This window comes from Lontra canadensis, unplaced genomic scaffold (genome assembly GCF_010015895.1).
Source record: "Lontra canadensis isolate GAN:19392208 unplaced genomic scaffold, GSC_riverotter_1.0 scaffold1, whole genome shotgun sequence".
Taxonomy (NCBI): domain Eukaryota; kingdom Metazoa; phylum Chordata; class Mammalia; order Carnivora; family Mustelidae; genus Lontra; species Lontra canadensis.
Window position 1 is genome coordinate 67,152,597 of NW_022630995.1, and position 21,229 is coordinate 67,173,825.

The 21,229-nt window shown below is 47.4% G+C and overlaps 2 protein-coding genes across 2 annotated transcripts in view; both read left to right on the forward strand.

The window, feature by feature from the left end:
* Nucleotides 1–4,471: 4,471 nt before the first annotated feature.
* LOC116865152 (transmembrane emp24 domain-containing protein 11-like) lies at nucleotides 4,472–18,076 on the forward strand. Its single transcript, XM_032853384.1, has 6 exons — nucleotides 4,472–4,551; nucleotides 7,249–7,301; nucleotides 11,020–11,120; nucleotides 16,055–16,180; nucleotides 16,858–17,004; nucleotides 17,808–18,076. The coding sequence occupies exons 1-6, from the start codon at nucleotides 4,472–4,474 to the stop codon at nucleotides 17,955–17,957; spliced, it is 657 nt and encodes a 218-aa protein (XP_032709275.1). The 3' UTR covers nucleotides 17,958–18,076.
* Nucleotides 18,077–19,699: 1,623 nt separating this feature from the next.
* Nucleotides 19,700–21,229, forward strand: part of RNF212 (ring finger protein 212) — a 33,175-nt gene continuing 31,645 nt past the window's right edge. Inside the window, exon 1 of the mRNA XM_032856701.1 lies at nucleotides 19,700–19,839. Coding sequence (XP_032712592.1) covers nucleotides 19,731–19,839 — 109 coding nt within the window. The 5' untranslated portion in view covers nucleotides 19,700–19,730. The remainder of the gene's footprint in view (nucleotides 19,840–21,229) is intronic.

Genomic DNA, 21,229 nt, shown 5'->3' on the forward strand with positions numbered 1-21,229 from the left:
TGTTGTAACTACAAGGAAATTGTGGAAACACATCAGCTTACACATTTCGATGTTTTTAAAGATAGAATATGGTCCTGGGGCACCTGGTTGGCTCAATCAGTACAACATGTGACCCTCGATCTTGGGGTCATGAGTTCAAGCCCCACACTGGGTGCAGAGATTACATAAAATAAATAAATGAAATTAAAAATTAAAAAAATTTAAATGTCACCAGTTATAAAACATTATTATTAAAAAAGAGAACACGATCCTTAAGTCCTATAATATGCTAATGGAGAAAAAAATACTTGATTAACCCTCCACCTGAAAAAAGGCAAGAAAGAAAGGATAAGACACAAGAAACAAATAGGGTAAATGGAAAACAAATAGCAATATGGCAGTCTTAAACCCAACTACATTTTATATTACACTAAGTGAAAATGGGCAAAACTCTCCAATTAAAAGAGATCATGAGACGAGACTTAAAAACAAAACACCTATATACTGTTCCCCAATGAAACACTACTTTCTGAGGGGGTAGTGGCAGAGGGAGAGGGAGAGAAAACTTCAAATAGCCTCCAGGACCAGCCTGGAGCCCAATGTGGGGCTTGATCTCACAACCTTGAGATCATGACCTGAGCCAAAATCAAGAATCAGACTCTTAACCTAATGAGCCTCCCAGACACCCCCTAAATGAAATACTTTAAATAGAAGGAAAGGCTGAAAGTTAAAAGATGGAAAAGACATACATGTAAAGATAAATGAAAGAAAGTGTCGTCAGAGCAGACTTTACGACGCTAAGCATTACCAGAGTAAAAGACACGCAAGGACCGGTGTTGGGTTTAATAACAGAAAGATATTCTGCATGTGTTTCCTACTTGACTATTTTGAGTTTCTTCTAAGAGAATTTTGAGCATTTGAGCATGCCAAACCATCAATTAAGTCTATATTCTTATCATTACTTTTCCTTTAACTATGATTATATCTTTAATCATTAGCCCACTGCTTTGATGTGCCAAATAATGTAGTAGCATACGAAAATACAGTTCTTAAACGTTTCTTTAAAAAATCCCTTTTATGAAGAAAGTACTCTCTGCTCTCTTGTTCATTATATGCTGTAAGCTGCTGTCTCTACATTTAGGACCGTGGCTGTAGATCAAGGGTGGGCAGGACCAGAGTTCACCTGCCCATAGCATGAATACACTCTGGAAGGCTGGAGGCCAGCTTCTTTGGAGCTCTGAGTGCCTATGCGGCCTGAGCCGGAAAATGACTCTGTTTCCTGTCCCTCCACCGTCCATGAAATCCCTGACTCTACTCAGCGCATGTGTGGTGGCAAACGCACGCACCAAACCACATGGTTAAGAAGTGCTCATCCATAGTACACGCTCATATCTAATTTTTAGATCGGCATGGAAGTGAAAACACAAATTTTAAGTTTTTCTGGGGATCGGTGGGGTTCTGAGACCCTGTCTGATATCTCTGGTCCCAGGGAGCACACACAGAGATATCTCTTGTCTCTTTACCTCTGAGGCACAGAGGAATCCCATGAGAGACACCCGTCTAGGAAGTTGGAGAGAGATGACCTCAGAGCCAGTCATCCACATTTGCCCAGACATGTGTTTTTGCTTATTGGGACTACAAATAACTAGACTGTGGGGACTCCGAGGAATCGGCCTTCTGCTGTTCCCAGGGGGAGGCTGCCCAGAACGCCACAGAAGACCGAGACTTTCGCATCAACACCCTCATTGCCCAATAGCTTGGTGACTTTGGGCTATGTTTCCTTATCTGTAACCTGCTGCTCACACCTGCCCTGGGGCGCCGCAGCACCTGGTATGGAGGATGGCCAGACGCCCGCTGCTCACCCGTGAGTTCCCACCCTCTGGCGCTCCATCTCTAGCCTTATCAGCTTGGCCTTGCAGGCTAGATTCTGAACCACCAAAGCAGGTGTGGCCGTGGCTCCGGCTCAACCACAACCCTGCCCACAGGCCCAAGAGAAAGGACACTGCCTGAGAAGCAGGGGAGATCCCTGCGTCACCCTCCAACCCCTAAAGGAGGCTGGGAGGGTGCGGGAGAGGCCCCATGTGCCTGTGCACTGCCCAGCCCAGGGCACTGCCAACAGATTCAGGATAAAAAAATCCCGGTTCCATAAACTTGCTTAGAAACTTCAGAGTCAGGGACGCCTGGGTGGCTCAGTTGGTTGAGCGGCTGCCTTCGGCTCAGGTCATGATCCCAGCGTCCTGGGATCGAGTCCCACATCGGGCTCCTTGCTCGGCAGGGAGCCTGCTTCTCCCTCTGCCTCTGTCTGCCTGTGCTCGCTCGCTCTCTCTCCCTCTGTCTCTGACAAATAAATAAATAAAATCTTTAAAAAAAAAAAAAAGAAACTTCAGAGTCAAATACATTCTGTTTTTTTACATTGTTTTTCTTAGTTCTTCCTAGTAATGTTCTTTGCTAATAAATCGTAGATTGTCATGAATGGTAAAAGGGAGTGTGGCCTTTCTGGGGGAGAGATAAGAGAAGAGGGAGGGAACTCTGGCACCGGCAGCTATTCTGACGAGTTTTAAAGCACTTGCTTGCTGGTCCTTGGAGACATTTTTCAAACAAGGCTGCTGGTTTCTTTGTAAAAGGCAAGCAGCGAGGGAGGGCACTGTGCCAGGAGCACAGTGACCATAATGTGGGAGACTGCTCATTAGAAAGAAATAATTAGAATTCAGAACCAATGAAATTTTGCTCCTGGATGGTCCTGTTCAAAAGGTCCCTGGATTTGATTCACTTTGCCAAAGTACCCAGGATTCTGTTTTTAATTCAGAGTACACACCCTGTTAGAAACAGGAGACAGGAGAAGAGGAAGGCATCACCAAGTCAAAGATTAATCTCATTCATCCTCTGGAGCAGTCCCAACCATGTATTTGGGTTTTGTTTTGTTTTGTTTTTTTAAAGATTTTATCTATTTATTTGACAGTGAGAGGGGGAGCACAAGCAGGGGGAGCAGCAGCAGAGGGAGAAGCAGGCTTCCCACTGAGCAGGGAGCCTGATGCGGAACTCGATCCCAGGACCCTGGGATCATGACCCCAGCCGAAGGCAGACACTTCAATGACCAAGCCCCCCAGGCACCTCATCCAACCATGTCTTCAAGTCTTCACGGGACACCACAACACACCTCAGGGGTGTCTCAGGTCAGGCATCTTCTGAAGCCCGCCCTGAACCAAGGATTCTGTGCAAGTAGTTCACTGAGGAGATGCTCTGAGGAGACAGAGGGAAAGCAGCCAGGCCGGGGACTTTTTAGATGAAGCCGGTTGGTTTCACGCTGAGCCCGGGGGTGCAGGGACATGCAGTAATCCTACGGACACACGGCCCCACACTTCCCCGGCTGAGGAGACCCCGCAGGAGTGAAGGCGGGCCAAGTCAGGTGCCTACACCTGATGGACAGATAGACAGCATGTGGCATCCACATGATGGGATGTAATTTTGTCCCAAGAAGGAATGAAATAAATAACAGTGACATTCTGACACTTGCTGAGGGTGAGGGGGGTGGTGAAGCCGAGAGGCGTCAGTTGCTGAGCTATAGTGGCCTCAGGAGGAGCCTCACGCCTGTGAGGCCCCAGAGGGGAGCGACGTTCACAAAGCCAAGACTGGGGGCGGGGGGTGCGGGGGACCGGGTGTGAGGGTGGGGCCCTGCGGACATGTGGACAGAGTTTTGGTTTCAGTGGATGGAAACGAGTGGAGCACGACGTCTGGATGGTGGCTGCCCAGTGTGAACACACCGGATGCTACCGAAATGTGCACTTAAAAAACGGTTAAAATGTTAAATTTTGGGGCGCCTGGGTGGCTCAGTGGGTTAAGCCTCTGCCTTTGGCTCAGGTCGTGATCTCAGGGTCCTGGGATCGAGCCCCGCATCGGGCTCTCTGCTCAGCAGTGAGCCTGCTTCCTCCTCTCTCTGCCTGCCTCTCTGCCTACTTGTGATCTCTCCCTCTCTCTCTGTCAAATAAATAAGTAAAATTAAAAAAAATATATATTTATAAAATGTTAAATTTTGTTACACGTATTTTACCATGATTTTTAGAATTAAACGAATGGAGGATCAGCTGCCCCTGTGGTGTGTCCCACCTCCTGGCAGGTGTCCCTTTACACTGCCCACCGGGGGGGGGTCTCTAAGGCTCAGGGACCCTCCCAGCTCCCTGCACATGGTGCCCCTGAGGGCTCACGGGTCACAGCAGAGCCGCCACGGCCGGGGGGCACGGAGGGCTGGGACGGGGCTGTGGCGGTGTCGTCAGGGCTGCCCGCACACGGACCATGGCCGCCATTTCTCCCGGTCCAGGGAAAGCACTCGGCCCCCAGAGTGCTCTGAACTTCACCTGACACCTGGCCTTGCCACAAGCCCTTTGTCTATATGCCCAGTGTCTAACGACGCCAGTCGGGGACAAATGTCTGCACTTCGATCATTTCTCCTCAGCGACGGAATGACAAGCACCCAAGCATAAATGTAAACGTGTGGATGTCCAAGACCCTCATCCTGGAAACCACCCACCAGCACGAGGGCGAGCCTGCGCTCCTGGGCCAGAACCACGGCAGAAGGTGAACAGAGAAGACCCACCCGGCCAGGAGCTCAACGGGAAGGTGCGTGGCTTCTCGGCAGGTGGGACAACATAGAGCAAAGCCCGTGGGGACTGAGCCACCTGCACGGGAGGCCAAACGTCCCTGCGAGGAAGCAGATGCAGGCCGTCATACCCTAGGCCTCGGGTTTCACCACGAGCGTGGGTCGAGGCGAGCACTGGAAACTCCGGACCGAGATACACACGTGTGTGTACACATGCCTCACAACCCTCACAGCAGCCCAATCAGATCGGCCAGAAACCGGTTGCAGCTCAGGGGCCCCCAAGGGACGAGTGCAACGCAGTCATCTCTCCAAACAGCAGCCCAGGGTGAGGCCTGTGCGCTGGCGACAGCATGCTCAGAGTCTGCACGCCTGCCGGCCAGGAGGAACAGACACAAGCATTCAGACACACGGATGCATCTGGTCAGAGGCAGGCAGCCAGTGCGGGCAGCTGGGCTGTTGACGCTGTTTCCAGCAGGGTGATTTGGTGCTGATGACTGGTTGATGATGAGTGGGACGTGGCACGTGCATGTGTGCCCCCTCCTTCAGCCCCACCATGCTTCCCTGCGCTCCCTCCAAACCGCTCCCAGCTTGGAGGGAAACAAAGTGTCCTCAGGGGCATTGCCTCGAGCGTTCTGGAACACATCACTCTGTACTCATCACTACTCCCGAAGGCAGCTACTCTCCCGCCAGGCTCACTGGGGGCCAACCAGACGATTTGGATTTTAACCAGCACCCTGCGGGCATCCCATAGGCCTTCGTTCCTTGCTTGTGCGTCCAAGGCTGACTGCAGAGCTCTGGGCTCAGCCCTGAACAAATGACACCAGATCTTTCTTCAGCTCCCTAAGTACACTTGACTCTAGGTTACAAAAGAATATTTGAGGATGGAGAAAGATGATCACAAAAAACTGGGCAAAAGAATTAGGTTTCAATAGTATATACAGTATGATTTTACTTTTTGTAAAAATAGGCAATAAGTACTTAGAGGAAAAAGCCTAGAAGGATAATCCTGAATACCCAAAACTTCCAGAGGGGATTTTTACTTTCTACAGTTCCTACAATGAATGCATTTTACTTGTCTGAAACCAACCAGTGGCTCCTGGTCCCAGCCCCAAGGACTTGGTCTGGGGTGGAAGACGCAACCACATTAGAGGTCCAGAGGTCAGGGCTGAGTCCCTGACCAGGGTGTGCCCGGGGTCCCCAGGGAAACCAGGAGAGGCATATGCACACTGCCTGCCTGGCCCCCAGCGGCTCCCAACTGGGGCTCACTGAGGGGAATAGCCACAAAATGCACCTGGGAAGCCCACTCACACACACACTCTCTCCCTCTCTCCAAGGCCATGGGGTGAGTGGTGTAGTTTGTGGTGAGGAGGCCAAGGCCCTTGATTTGCACATCAAGCTGAGTTTTAATACTGGCTTGGCCTTTTATTATCTGGACGGTTTCCAATAAACTGTTTGGCGCCTTTGGCCTCAGGCTCCTCACTGGTAAAAATAGGTTTCATTCTCCCGACATTATAGGGTTGTAGGGTTCTGTGGGAGCTGAGGGAAGACACTGGACATTAAAAGTCCAATAACAAGGTCAGAAATAATTGATCAAGTGTTTACACTGCGCTTACGACATGCTAAGTTCTGCATTAAACATACAATCTTCCTACGGTAAGAGGTTGACCATTACTATCATGGCTTTACCCAATGCAACTGTGAAGCAGAGCAGGGCAGGGTCTTGGCCAAGTGTTCCTGCTCGGAGCCAGACACCCTGCCGCTCTCTGTACGTGTGGTTAGAAGCACCACCGGGCAGCCTGTCCCCTCTTCGAATGTGCTCATGCCCGCGACAGTGACATGGGCATGCTCCCTGGCAGACTCCCCGGGAAAGGTGCTTCTCTACTGCCATCTGGTGGCAGCCCAGGGGAACGACACCTCCCGCCTTCCCTCCCCTCCAGCCTTTGAGGGCTGTGGGAGGCTGCAGGGGGCATGCTCAGGGCCAGCAGAAAATGGCAAAGCAAGCAAAAACCACTCTCACTTGTTCTGATAATACAAGGCAGCATGCCAGGAACACTGGCGCTTTAACAATGGGCCCAACCTGCACTCATTCATTCAAAATCTTCATTGAACATGTTCCGTGGGAAACACACTCATTCACAAAACCTTACTGAGCCCCTACCCTAGAGCCAAACACTGCCCTCAGCTTGTTGTCAGGTCCAAGAGGCCCACGAGAGAGGAATACAGTGACCCCTGAGCTCTAGCGCCTTGCAGAGTGCAGGCAAGGGGACTGCCCGACTGTGAGGACAGCTGGCATGCTGACGAGAATCACCCACTATGGGCAAGTGTGGGAACAGCAACAAGAACAAAGTCCCAGAGAAATGGGAGGGGATGCCCCAACCACTCCAGCAAGAGCCAGGGCAACAAGGGAGAGTTGCAGAGGACTTACGGTACAGGGAGGCGGACCATTCCCATCTGAGAGGCGGGGCAGGGTGCTGGAAGTGGGCCAGGAGGAAGATTTGACAAGTTTCACAGAATGGGAAACAAGAGATTTCCAGCTGGTCAGACATTTGCAAAGTGATCCATCAGCCTGGCCTTGTGCTCCTTCCAGGAACATTCAGCTGCTTCAGCAAAGGTGCTGGATCAGGTTTGGGGCTTTCTTGCTCAAGTTGGTGAACTTTCCATTGAGTACTTGAAAGGAAATGCATATTCTGCTTTTGCTGGGGGGTGGGGGCGTGCTCTGTGGTGTCAGGTAGGTCCTGCTGGCTGGTGGTGCTCAGCCCTTCCACCTGCTGGCTCGTTCTCCCTCTGTTACTGACAAGTGCCGTCCCCACAACTGTGCCTTTATCTACTTCTCTTTTCAGTTGCTTTACGTCATGTGTTTTCAAACTGTTTATGCTTTTAGGGTGGTTGTCTTCGGAGTGAAAGGACTCCTTTATCATTATGTAATGTCCATCTTTGTCCTTGGTAAATTTCATTGCTCTGAAGTCTACTTTATCTAATACTTAGAGAGCCGCCCAAGATTTCTGTCATTAACATCAGAATGATATGCTTTTTTTATCCTTTTACTTGTAACCTATCTACAGCATTATATCCAAAGTGACTTCCTTGTACACCACATAATAGTTGGGTCATTAAAAAAAAAAAATCCAGGGACGCCTGTTTGGCTCAATTGGTTAAGCGGCTGCCTTCGGCTCAGATCATGATCCCAGCATCCTGGGATCGAGTCCCACATCGGGCTCCTTGCTTGGCAGGGAGCCTGCTTCTCCCTCTGCCTCTGCCGGCCACTCTGTCTGCCTGTGCTCGCTTGCTCTCTCTCTCTCACAAATAAATAAATAAAGTCTTTTAAAAAATATTTGTTAAAAAAATAAATAAAAATAAAAATCCATTTGGACAATCTTTGTTTAATCTCTGTTTAGGCCATTTACATGTAATTATTACATATAATGCATAATGTCAGGATTTAGGACTGCTATTTTATTATTTTTTTCTTTTTGTTCCTTCTGCTTTTTGTTCCCATTTTCCATTTCCTAGCTTCCTATGGGTCACTTGAATGTTTTGTAATATCCTACTTTTGCTTTATCTATAGTATTTTTCACTATATATCTTTGTGTAGTTTTTGTTAGTGGTTGCTGTAGGGATTACACTATGCATACTTCTCACAGTCTACAAGGATCCATATTTTGTCATTTCAGCAGGAATGCAGAAACCTAATGACCATGTGCCTTTGCCCTCCCCACCCTTTATAATAGAGTTGTCTTAAATATAATCTCTACAAGCTTCGAGAACCACATCAGACAATATTATATATACTGTTCACTTTCAACTGTCAATTTTAAGAATAGAGAATGCTCTGCTGTTTTCCTACTTACTCTTTCTATTATTTTCTCTTCATTCCTGATGTTCCAAAGTTCTTTATCATTTGCTTTGAAGTTCTTTGAATAACTTCTTTAAACAACTATTTTAAAGCAGGTGTTTGGTGAAAAATTCCCTTGGTTTTCCTTGACCTAAGAATATTTTGCCTTCATTTTGAAGGCTACTTTTCGTGGATATAGTGTTGTTTGACCATTCTTTCAACATGTGCCTCTTCCCTCTGGCCTCCATGTTTCTGATGAGAAATATACAGTCATTCAAACTGTGGTTTCCCTAACAGTGATGCATGGTATCTCTCCATGTTCCATTTATATATTTTTGTCCTTAAGAACGGAGTCTGGAGGTGGGCAGGGGAGCTCCCACCCTACACTCCCGGTCAACCGTGGACCCAACATGAAGACATGCACCTTATACCTGCAATTACCTTAGCTACCACTTTACTATCCCAGCAGGAGGAAGGAAGGTTTGGAGACTGTGGGACTGGTGACTGTGGGGCCGGTGACTGTGGGGCCGGTGACTGTGGGGCCAGAGACTGTGGGGCCTGTGACTGTGGGGCCAGAGACTGGAGCCTGAGACTGTGGGGCCAGAGACTGTGGGGCCTGCGACTGTGGGGCCGGTGACTGTGGGGCCGGAGACTGTGGGGCCAGTGTCTGCCTGTCATCTTGATCCCGAGGGCCTCACTCTGCAAGGTCTGCTCCTCTGGTCTGCACCCAAGCACGTTCCCCTCTCAGGCCTGTCAGGGACCAGTGTCCTCGCCTCCAGGGAGGCCCGAGGCCCGGACCTGTGGCTCTGGGCTCTGGACTAGGCAGATGGAGCTCAGCCTCTGCAGCTCATGAGCCATGTGACCTAATCCTGGAGTCAGTTTCCAACCTGTGAGATCAGGGCAGCAACACACAATCCCACACTTTCCACAACCTCCGCCACTCGCACATGCTCTGTTCTTGATCCTCCGCTCTTCTCCCCAGCATTCCACTCCAGCCAGCCACTTCCCCAGACCCTCCCTGACCCGGACCCTGCCACGCTCCCACCACGTCACATACCATGCTCTCCCTGCTCCCCTCACCCCAGCCACTCTGCAGTTCCTTGGCTACCCCGGCATGCTCCTGCCACAGGACCTCTGCATGCACTCCCACTCGAAACCATCCTGCCCCAGGAGCCACCGGCATGATGTGCGAGAAAGGGGAAAGGTACTACACTGCCTGGGTTTGAATCCCGACTCTGCCACTTGCTAGGTGTGGGACCTTACACAAATTACTTTTTTGTGTTTTTGTTTCATCATATGTAAAATTGTCATTAAAGTAGTATCACTGGGGCGTCTCAGTGGTGCAGTTGGTTAGAGATTGGACTCTTGGTTTAGGCTCAGGTCATGATCTTGGAGTTGTGGGATCGAGCCCCGCATGGGGCTCTGTGCTCAGAGCAGAGTCTGCTTGGGATTCTCTCTCCCTCTGCCCCTGTCTCCCCCAAAATAAATAAACAAATTTTTAAGAATATTTATAATATCACTTACATAGTGTTGTCATGAAAATTCAGACTATGAATTAGAATACTCTTAGAGAATAGTCTTAGAATGCTTGGCAAATCGTCAGCACTAAATGTGATGTACAGACATAACTTAAACATAGTATAAAATAAGTACATATTTCCCCCCACTCCTTTGGGTCTTTGCTCAAACTTCAGAGAAGCTTTCCCGACTTCCCCATATAATACTCAAAGTCCCCTATCCCTTTTACTTGCTTTTTCTCACGGCATTTGTAACATCTCCCACATTATATACTTATTTTCTTACTCTCTGTCCTCAGCTCCTAGAACAGTGCTATCTCCGTGCAAGGAGCTCATACTTAAAACAGACTCAGTGAAGAAGTAAAAATACCTCCTTGGAGCACATTTGAAGACTCACTGGGTGGCATGTTAGGTGCCTGGCACGATACCTGGTGTGCATAAGGCACCACTGGCTATTTTTCAACGGCTTTCAATAAACATGAACTTTGTTTTCATTACCATTGTACCTTGCAAGGGCTCAGGGGCAAGTTAAGCTGTATGATGCTTTCATATACGAAAAGGAGGAAGTAAGAGGCTCTTTCTGTGCTGCAAACTTTAGCAGGAGCCTCGGAAGGCGGGCATAGAAAGGACTTGACAGGATACACCTATGACTTAGGAGGGAATTGTGTTGGGTAATTTAGAGAAGGAAGAGACCAAAGACAGAACTACTGGGGTCACTGGGAAAGTCCTGACCACAGGAAGTTTGCATTCTAGATAGAAAGCTTTCACAGGCTTTTTATTTTTTCAATAGTCCTCACAACTCTGAAGACTTGGGAGGGATACATATTATCCCCATTTTCCGAGGGAGGGGAGGCCAGAGGGGTGCAGTCGCCGGTGGGGGGGTGGGGGGTGGGGGGTGGCAAGAACGAGGGTTGGACCAGGAGCCCCCACCTCCCCCTTTATCCCTGGTCTTCCCACTCAGCTACGTGACCTCATCACCACACTCACAGTGTTTTGTGATTTAGATAATTTGAATAAAATAAATTCATTTATCAGTAATCATGTGCAAGTATTTCCTACACTTATTTTATAATAAATGTCTTATGTTTTTGAAACAGGGACTTTCAAGATACAGCAGTGGGACATACACAGACAAGATTTCCTTGAATCTGCTCCTGGCTTAGGAATGTTTGTGACTGTTACAACTTACAACGATGAGGTAAAACATTCTTTTATGTTTTGCTATTAAAATTTTTCACTTGCTAAACATTCATTTCATGTACCCCCACAAACTTAAAAAAAAAATCTCTGCCTAAGTGCTCATTAACCAGAATGGACAATTTTTAATGTGTCTAGTCCTGAATAAAGGGGCTGCACAGAGATGTGGAAAGTGCTAGTCCCTAGTGAGCCAGTCGTCTAGTTCAAGAGCGGAGACCTTAACATAAAGTATTTTAGAACAATGTAAATGAGAGGCCTCATGCTCATCACCCTGAGATTCGCTGGCCTGGCTGGGCCACAGTCTCCCCTCTCCTCCCTGGCAAAACTCTGGGTCTGTTTGGCCTCCCAGGCCTCCTCCTCTCCAGGAGGTTAGCAGGAATCGAAGAGGCACCAGGATCCAGTGGTGAGAATATGAATGTTGGAGTCAGAGCCAAGTTGAAGTGTAGTCTGTCAAGCTCAATCTTCAGTAGGTTGTTGACGGCTCCAGTGCTCAGTTTCCTCATCTGTACAATGGATGTAGCAGTGACTTCTGTTCCCTGCCGTGACAGCTCAAGATACTGGCTTGCTCAGTCCCATCACTCAAACACTGTTGCGAGAACTACATCCCTTTGGAGTTAGAGCTGCCCTGGGGACGTGCCTGTGGGACAGTGGGATGGGTGGCAAAGCCTCATAGAGCCGAACAGGTATCTCCTCTGGGGAGGAGAGGATGCAAAGTTCCTATTCTTGTTAAACTGGGTGATTGCCTGGTCTGAACTCAGAAGACATTCTGACACCTCCACTCCTGTGGAGACAGGGAATGGGGTCACGGGAGACTCCACTCCAGCTGGGTTGTTGGGACCCTTGACCCTGGCTGGTACAGCACCTTCTCTTGGTGCACTTGGCACCTGCTTGACGGTGGTTCTGCTGGGGCTGGTCCACATAGCTACCTCCCCTCCCTACAGCCCACCTCCTGAGTTTTTGCCCAGTTATACCAAAACCCAGTTCTCCTCTGTTCTTTCATGAGCAATCTGGTAATGTCTCCATGATTTATTAAGTGCTGAATCCAAATTTTAGTTGAGCTAAAAACCATCACAGAACATCCCAGTCATTATTTTTAAGACAGAGAAGGTTCATTCTTCAAAAATAAAATTGCCTGAAACAATACCCCCTTCTACAAGGGAGGAAAGATATTTTCATTCATTCTGCATTCAACAAATATTTATCATGGGCCTAATATATACCCAACCCTCTTCTTGACCTAAGAGACACAATTCTCACCCCACAGGCTTGATTTTTAAGAGAGCTCTCCCCATTTTGAAGAACAAGAAACAGCCCTGGTTTCAAAATTTCTTATGAGATTCCCCCATTTAATGTCCTTATCAGCACCTCCACAAGGCCTCTGACTGTTTTCACTTGGGTCAGTGTGTCTGGGAGCATGGGGTATTCTAAGTTGCCCACCTTGATCATCTGTCCATTCCTATGGTGTGTGATTGACAGCCCCAGGGAATGACATGGCTGGTAGGGTAAGCAGGGCAGACAGTAACAACCTATATGTACCACACAAACACATGCAGTTTGCATTCCACTAATTCCCTAATGATTAGTGATGTTGAGCATCTTTTCGTGTGCTTTCTGGCTTTTTTTTTTCTTTTAGCAATTTGAGTGTATCAACCCACTGCCTTCTGGTCTCCAGAGTTTCTGATCAGAAGTCTGCTGTTAATCTCAGTGTTGTTTTGAGTAGGCTCCACGCTGCATGGAGCCCAACACAGGGTTTGAATTCATGAAGGTGAGATCAAGCCCTGCGCTGAGATCAAGAGTCAAAAGCTTAAGTGACTAAGCCACCCAGGCGCCCCAAAGTCTGTTGATATTCTTATTGAGGATCCCTTGTATGTGACAGTTATGAAGATCCTTGATATTTGGAGGACAGGGTCCATTTCGCCTACTCTGCTTCCACGTTGTGGGCAGACTGTCCGGCAATTCACACACAGCTGTCTGCCACATAGCTGGGGGTGAGGATGGGTAGATGCTACGGTGCTAAGAGCTGACACTGACCAAAATTAACCACAGTTTCCCACACGGGGCTTCCCCTGGAAGTTGCAAGCCTTCACTAGACTCCACAGTTTGGAACAGTTACATCAGATGGATTCTAACAGTATGATCGTGGTCTAGATGGGAAGACAGGCTCCTGGTGCTGTGTACCTCACCATCTTCCCAGGATTCTCTCCTAGTTGAAAATGTTCTTAAATTTCTCTTAGGATTTCTTCCTCAATACGTGTTCTTTAGAAATGTGCTTCATCGGGCTCCTGGGTGGCTCAGTGGGTTAAGCCTCTGCCTTCAGCTCGGGTAATGATCTCAGGGTCCTGGGATCGAGCCCCACATCAGGCTCTCTGTTCAGTGGGGAGCCTGCTTCCCCGCCCCTCTGCCTGCCTCTCCCTGCTTGTGATCTCTGTCTGTCAAATAAATAAATAAAATCTTAAAAAAAAATGTGCTTCATCTCTACATATTTTGGAATCTTTGTTATTGACAAGCTATCTTTGTTGTTGTATTGATTTCTACTTTAACTCCATCGTGTTCTAAGAGCAGACTTTGTGTGGTTCCTGTTACCATTATTCTTTATTGACACACAGTTGATAGTTTCTACTATTTTAAATGTGCGGAGGAGTGTTTTGGGGCCAGAACTGGTGTGGTTTGGTCAGTGCTCCAGGTGAGCTGGAGAAATGTGTGTACTCTGCCGTCATTGCATGAGGCAGACTGCCCTCAGACGTCACGTGCAGGTGACTGACAGTGCTGCTGAGTCCGAGACGTCCTTCCCAACCTGCTGCTGGATCTGCCCGCTCCGGGCACGGGGCTGTCGGCATCTCCAGCTTCCAAGGCAGACTCTCCCCCTCCTGCATTCCTGTCCTTTTTCGTTGTACAGAGTTCTGTGCTGTGTCGTTTGGTGCTCACTCATTCAGGATTGTTTTGTCTTCTTGGATAATTGGCCTCATTGTCTTTATGTAATGCTCCATTATATAATTATCCCCATAATCTTCCTTGATCCAAAGTCTACTGTGTCTGAAGTTAATATGAGCACTCTGGGTTTTTTTTGGTAAGGTTAACGGTAACATATACATCTTTGTCCATCCTTTAATTTTTAATCTACATGTGTCCTTATATTTAGAGTGGGTTTCTTGTAGACAACATATGGTTTTGGTTTTTGATCCACTCTGACGATCTCTTTGACTTGGTACATATAGACCACGGATATTCAAAAGTTGACAACTGATCTCCCATCCAAGTACTAACCAGGCCCGACCCTGCTTAGCTTCCGATATCAGACAAGACGGCATGTTCAGGGTGGTGTGGCCGAAGACATTCAAAGTGATTATTGAAAGCGCTGGATGAATATCCACCATGTTTGTTCTCATTTCCTATTCACTGCCCTTGTTCTTTGTTCCTATTTTTGTCTTCCACTTTTTCTATCTTTTGTGATTCTAATTGGCATATTTTATGTGCATTTTATCTCCTATCAATTATACTTTAACTTTTTAAGAAATGGTTGCCCTAGAGTTTGCAGTGCATATTTGCAACTAACACAAGTCCACTTTCAAGTAGCGCCACACCTCTTCACAGGGAGGGCAAGCACTTCGAGTAGCAAAGCATTCAGAATTCCTCCCTCCCGTCCCTTGTCATGCTGTCACCTGTGTCCATCGCACACCCACAACAACCAAATACATTGTTATTCTGTGAACAAACGATTATCTATTACATCAATTAAGAAGAGTTTTCCTTTACCTTCACTTATTCCTTCTCTGATGCTCTTCCTTTCTCTACGTGGATCTGGCTTTCTGATCTGTATCATTTTCCTTTTCCCTGAAGAACATTTAACAGTTCTTGCAAGGTAGGTCTATCAGGGACAAATTCCCTCCTTTTTTTTTCTTTGTCTGAGAAAATTTTTATTTCTCCTCCACTTTTGAAGGAGAGTTTTGCAGGATACAGAATTCTAGTTTGGTGGGTTTATTCTCTACGCTCTTCTTGCCTGCATGGTTTCTGAAGGGAAGTCAGGTATAATTTTTACCTCTGTCCCTCTATAGCTAAGATGTTTTTCTCTGACAGATCTAGAAAGAATTGGTTTTCATTGTGTTCATCTTTTTACTTATTGGGACAGAATGGCAACTTCAAAACACCTTGATGACAGAAGTCCTATACCTGTTTTTAAAATGGCAAACAATACATTAATTAGCTAAACATAAAATCAAAGTTGCCCAACAAATATAACCAACTAAAAGCTTGGTGTGTATTCTTCAGAATCTTCTTCTACGCTTATAGAAACACACACACACGTACTTTTACAAATGATATTTTAATAAAAAATAGGATCCCATATGCACTGCTTTAGCACTGGATATCATGGACATCTTTAGTACAGAACGGTTATGGGTTAATATTCTCTCTTTTTTTTTGTCCCATAACATTCCTTTATTTGGATTTGCCTGAATTTAATCAATCCCTTACTGAAAGGTACTAAAATAATTTCAAGAAGACAACTTTGCCATTACAAAAAATACCACACTGAGTATCACTTTACATATAATTTTGTCTACTTGTGCACTTCCATAAATTCCTGTAAGTAGAACCACTGAGTCTACAGTTACATACCTTTTAACTTTTAATACATATCACTGAACTGCTTTCCAAATGATTATTCAACTTACATACCCAAATCATTGTTTAGAGCTAGTATTTCTCAATACTATCTGTGGACACTTTCATTTAAATCTTTGCCAATCTGATAGTAAATAAGGGATGTCTTACTGTGTGTGTGTGTGTGGTTTTTACAAACAAGAATAAATATTTTTCATTGTATTGACCATTTCTTCTTTAGGAACTACACAGTTTTTACTAAACCAACAGGAGAGATCTGTTTTTAAGAAGGGAAAGTAGAAAATAATAAACTATGGAAATCTTCAATCCTAGGTATTATTGTCCAAGTTATATGGCCCACAAGGAAGGTTCTACTTTACTTCACATTCACCTGGCGAACACATCATTTGCTTGGAATCTAATTCTACGAGACTTGTGTCATTTGGTGGGAGTAAGCTGGTGAGTGTACACCTCCCATGTCCTAGTTGATGAACACAGCACCAGCACTATTCAGGCATGACGTTGGTATGCAGAACCATTATACCCAGACTAGCTAGAAACTTATTAAAGTCCTGTGCCCAGATCTCAGTGCAGCAACCAAAGAGGGAGCTGGAGAGCTTGGAAGGGGTTCAAAGGAGAGCCACAGCATTGATTAAAGGCCTTGAAAAACAAGAACCGTGAGGGAAGGTTGAAAGAACTGTGATTACTCAGGCCTGAAAACAAGCAAAGGCTGGAGGGTAAATTAACAATGGAATTCCAATAAATAAAACTTTTATATGGCAGATGGTGTTTGGTTATTTTCTAAATGAGCTGAGAGCAGAGGAACAGAATCTGTATTTTAGGATCAGAAATTCAAGTCCTATGAAAAGAAAATTTTCCTTAATCAAATATTTCAGTGCTTAAAGAATTTACCTCATAGTAAATTTGATGCTCAGGGTCATGAGAGTATTAATGAGTATCACAGAGGAAGACTACTGAGTACGGCCAGGGGAGACAGGCAGTGAGAGATGGAGAATGAAGCAGGGCCTCCTCTTAAAGAGGGGGTGTGGGGAGAGGCAGGAGTCGGGGGACACAACAAGGGAAACACAGAGTAGAGCTGTTTTAAGAATGCTTCTTCCTTTTTACTCTTTGTACAGCGGATCCACTTAGAGATTCGAGTTGGACAACATGACCTTGATGCAGCCGTTGCTCAAGCAAAGGACAAAGTTAATGAAGTTAGCTTTAAGTTGGAACACCTAATTGAGCAAATTGAGCAAATAGTCAAAGAACAAAACTATCAAAGGGTCAGTTTGCCTGTTTTATCTATTATCTATTTCAGCTTATTTTATCTCTTCCTGCCAGGAACGCAATTCTGGAGACAAAGCCCCCAAACCATGGAAAAAAATAAACTCCCGTTCCTTGGTCTTTCTCTCTGAGCCAGCACTGTAGGGACACTTGGGGTAAAGGAAAGGAACAATCTTTCATTGTCTTTTCACTCTCTGCCAGACTGTGAGCTCCTCTAGGAAAGGGGACTGCAGCTCATTTGCCTTTGGGGTATGGGCTTCACAGAATGAATAAATAAATGTTCCCAAACACACCCAATATGTATGAAGAGGCTCAGAACGCCCATTTTCTAGATCACAGTTTTATTCTTGTGACACTGTGTGTCTCTCAGGTCCCTGTGCTCAGTGGACTCTGGTCAGAGATGGGATCAAATCCAGACTCCAGTTCCCTTACCTGGAAAATAAGAGGAGGACGGGTGTGCTTGGCAAAGTGCCCAGCCTGAAGTAAAGTTAAGGACAGCAATTTTGAAAATCTATCACTCTTGGCTAACATTCACTTGCTCAATGGTGACAAAAAAAATATACACTATAATAGATCAAACAGCAGATAGTTTACATCAAAATACAAATACATGTTTTATTTAAAGTTGATTCTTAATCCTTTTCTTTAGCTACGAACATACACCAACTTAGAAAATCATATACTGCACTTTGATATATAAACTGGGAAATACTAAATATCTTCAAAGCATACAGCACGTTTCCCTCAAATTCATAGTTAAATACTTTAAGAAACTAAACCTGCCTATTTCTCTTCCGCATAGGACCGTGAAGAAAATTTTCGAATGATCAGTGAAGATACAAATGGCAATGTTTTATGGTGGGCTTTTGCACAAACATTAATCTTTATCTCAATTGGAATTTTCCAAATGAAATACCTTAAAGACTTCTTTATAGCTAAGAAACTCGTTTAAAATGTTAATAAAGGCAACTACCTGCTAATCTGCATAATATTTGAGTTAATCAATCAAAATACATCGTAACCATGTAATTTTATGATATCAAAGATGATCAGAGATTGAAATTAATATTACACTGACAAAATATTACTTTAACTATGTGGCCTTTGAGCTTGATAGAATAAGCTCATCATCTGGTTATTTTAACTCTGTATATAGATCAGCACTGTCCCATACAAATAAAATGTAAGCTACATATATAAGTTTTAAATTTTCTGCTTGCCACATTAAAAAAAAAAAAACCTTCTTTCAGAAGGGTAAAATTAACCCTAGTGATATATATATATATATAACCCAAAACACCAAAAATGTTACAATTTTAGTAGTAAACAGTACAAGATTATTGAGATAGTTCATGGTTCTTTTTTTGATATGAACAAGCGTGTGCTGTGCTCAAAGCACAGGTCAGTTTGGCCCAGTCACATTTCAGGGACCCAGTGGTCATGCAACATTCACAGCTAGACGGTGGACAAAGGGAGTACACCCTTTCCCACCACTGCATTCCCCTCCCGAAAAGCCATTCTGAACCTCTGCTTTCTCTACTTCCCTGCACAAGGGCGCCCTTGCCCACACAAGAAAACAGCCTGGGTTTCTCTGAACCACCTTTTCTCACTTGGCCCCAGTGGGCCACCTGCATGTGGATGGAAATTCTGCTCCCCAAGCCACAGAGGGCACCATCCATGGAGTGCCCTGTGAAACGTCACGGCCATCTGCTTTCTCTAGCCGTCCACTCTGCAATAAGAATAAGCTCACTGGAGGTGGCAAGAGCAGCACCAGGAGTCCCTTTCCTCAACACCACCTGGCCAATGTCTCCAACAGGGAACGCCCCCCTCCCCATACCCAGGGTCCAGCCTTTCATGCACGTGGCAGGTCCCCAACCTCCACCCGGCCAGTGCCTCAGACAGGGAGTCCCCAACCCCACCCCGGGTCCAGCCCTTCACACGTGGCAGGCCCTCTATCTCCACCCGGCCAGTGTCCTGGACACAGAACCCCACCCCCACCCCGAGTTCAGCCCTTCTCATGTGGCAGAGCTATAGTGGCTGCGGCCCTGACCCGGCCCGCCTCTACCAAAAGCTGCAAATGGCAAACCGTCCTGCCCAGCCCAGTCCACCCACCTACCCCGCTGGGTCTGCTCTGTCCTCCCGGCTCCCTCACCTCAGTCTGCCCAGGACCCCTGGCTTCTCGGGTCAGCCCAGTGTCCAGGCCCTGCTCCCCATCTCCATTACGGAGGGTGCCTAGGGCCCACACTGTCCCCCAGCGGTCACGTCCGTGCCCCCACGCCCTCCACTTCGTCTGACTCCTGCGCAGCTCACCGCGGCTTCCGGAGGCACAGAGAGCGCCACCCCGCTCTGCGCCTGGGCCTTCCCGGCGTGCCCATGTCAGTCTGGACGACGACACGCTGCCCACAGACGAGTCCCCAAGGGTTGCAATGATGGAATGAGGGAGACCCGGCTCTGGTGTGCGTGTCGCTCCTCGGCACAAGCAGCCTAAACAGCCTGAACAGCCTGAGGGGAGAAGAATCTTATTCACAGCACACACACCCCCCGCCCCATCCAGTTGGTACCTTCCAACTCAGGTTTTGGCGGGAGTGGCGGTGCTCTCTGGTGCGCAGGCGCGGCTGACCAGCTCCAGTCTGCGCAGGTGCAGAAGCTCCAGAGGCTGCTTCCGGGCTGCGCCTGCGCTGCGTCTGGGCCTGGGTTGCGGCGGCTGGTGGAAGCAGCGTCCGGCATGGCCAGCTGGGTGTTCTGTAATCGCTGCTTCCAGCCACCGCACCGCACGTCGTGCTTCAGCCTGACCAACTGCGGCCACGTGTACTGCGACGTCTGCCTGGGTGAAGGTGAGGGCTGGCTGGGCTGGGCAGGGGCGCCCGGCGGGGCCTGCGTCCACCCACCTCGGGCGCAGGGACGGAGCCATAGCTGGCGAGGGCCCGCAGGGGCTGGCAGAGTGCCGTGGTCATCTTAGCGCCAGGGATGTGGCACGCGCTGAACTTTTGGAAGGCAGTGTGAACCTAGACCCTGGGACGAGGATGCTCGGAAGGACCAGGGCAGGGCCCAGGGGGCGCGTCCTCACCTGGCCTCACGCGAGGGTGCAGCGGGGTGGTAGGGTCCCTAGGGAAGAAGGAAGTGTGGACAGGTCCATGGAGCTCGGGGGGCTGTAGGAGAGCTGGGAGCCAGGTAGGCCAAAACATGCCTGCAGGGGGCCCTGGCCAGGAGGGGACCATTGTTTGAAGCAGGAGACCTGATCACGGATATATTTTTCTTTTTATGAGATGTTCTCTTTGAAGTATAAAAAAGAAAAAGTGCGTGAATGCAAAGCACAGTGAGTTTTCCCGGAGTGAATTTACCTGTGAAACCAGCTCCCAGAATACAGCAGTAGCCTCCTCAGAGGTCACCACTGTCCTGATGTTCATCACTGTAGCTCACCTGACTGATCTGAACACTCAGCAGGAGGATCTTTGTGCTGTAGGAGCTCCTTCTGTGTCCAGGGATGACGCTCTGGGGCCCACACTGGACACTGAGGTTCTTTGAGAGCATCCAAGGGGAGACACTGGGGAGGCAGCTGAGTATACAGGTCTGGGAGTCAAGACAGGAATAGGTTGGGGAATTGGCATATAGATAATAATCGAAGGTCCTGGGTGAGGGGAGGGCGAAGGTTAGGGCATGGCTTCACCTGGGAAGAGCATTTCTTAAGATAGGCCAAGGTAGGAGGAGGCTGTGGGGAAAAGAAAGCAGAGCTTATGGACTTGGCATCCCAGGGCAGAGTCAGAATTGGAACCTCCCACAGGAGTTAGTGGCATGGGTTAGCTTGGGTGAGAACAATGCAGACAGACCTGTGTTCACGGTTTTGCAGACTGGTTCCGGACCTTGGGCAGGCGATTCCCACGCACCTCTGGCTCTTGAAGCACGTTCCAGTAGCCCAAGTTCGTTCCTCCAAAAAGCCACTGATGCTGGGACACACAAAAAGCAGTAGAAGGGCTTGAGGGCTCTGGGTGGAGCACTGACCACAGCTCGTTAGGTGTTTAACGATCGTTACTCAGAGATAAGCCCTCCCTACACTTTGGTATACATTCTTGCAGATTTTCTCCTACAGATAAAGATCTCTACAACAAAAATGGGACTGTGTATATACCAGTTAGTTACCTGAGTTTAATAGGCCATGGCCCTCCTTTCACGGTAAAGTAAGTCTGTGTCATCAGTTTTAAGGCTGCATTTAGTTGCCATACCATG

What these genes read in the sequence shown, in the direction of transcription:
- LOC116865152 (XM_032853384.1), top strand. Translation starts at nt 4,472, where the DNA reads ATGTCCAAGACCCTCATCCTGGAAACCACCCACCAGCACGAGGGCGAG. An exon ending in CATTTGGTGGGAGTAAGCTG is followed by an intron (nt 16,181 to 16,857) that starts GTGAGTGTACAC and finishes CTCTTTGTACAG; the next exon opens with CGGATCCACTTAGAGATTCG. An exon ending in AAGAACAAAACTATCAAAGG is followed by an intron (nt 17,005 to 17,807) that starts GTCAGTTTGCCT and finishes TCTTCCGCATAG; the next exon opens with GACCGTGAAGAAAATTTTCG.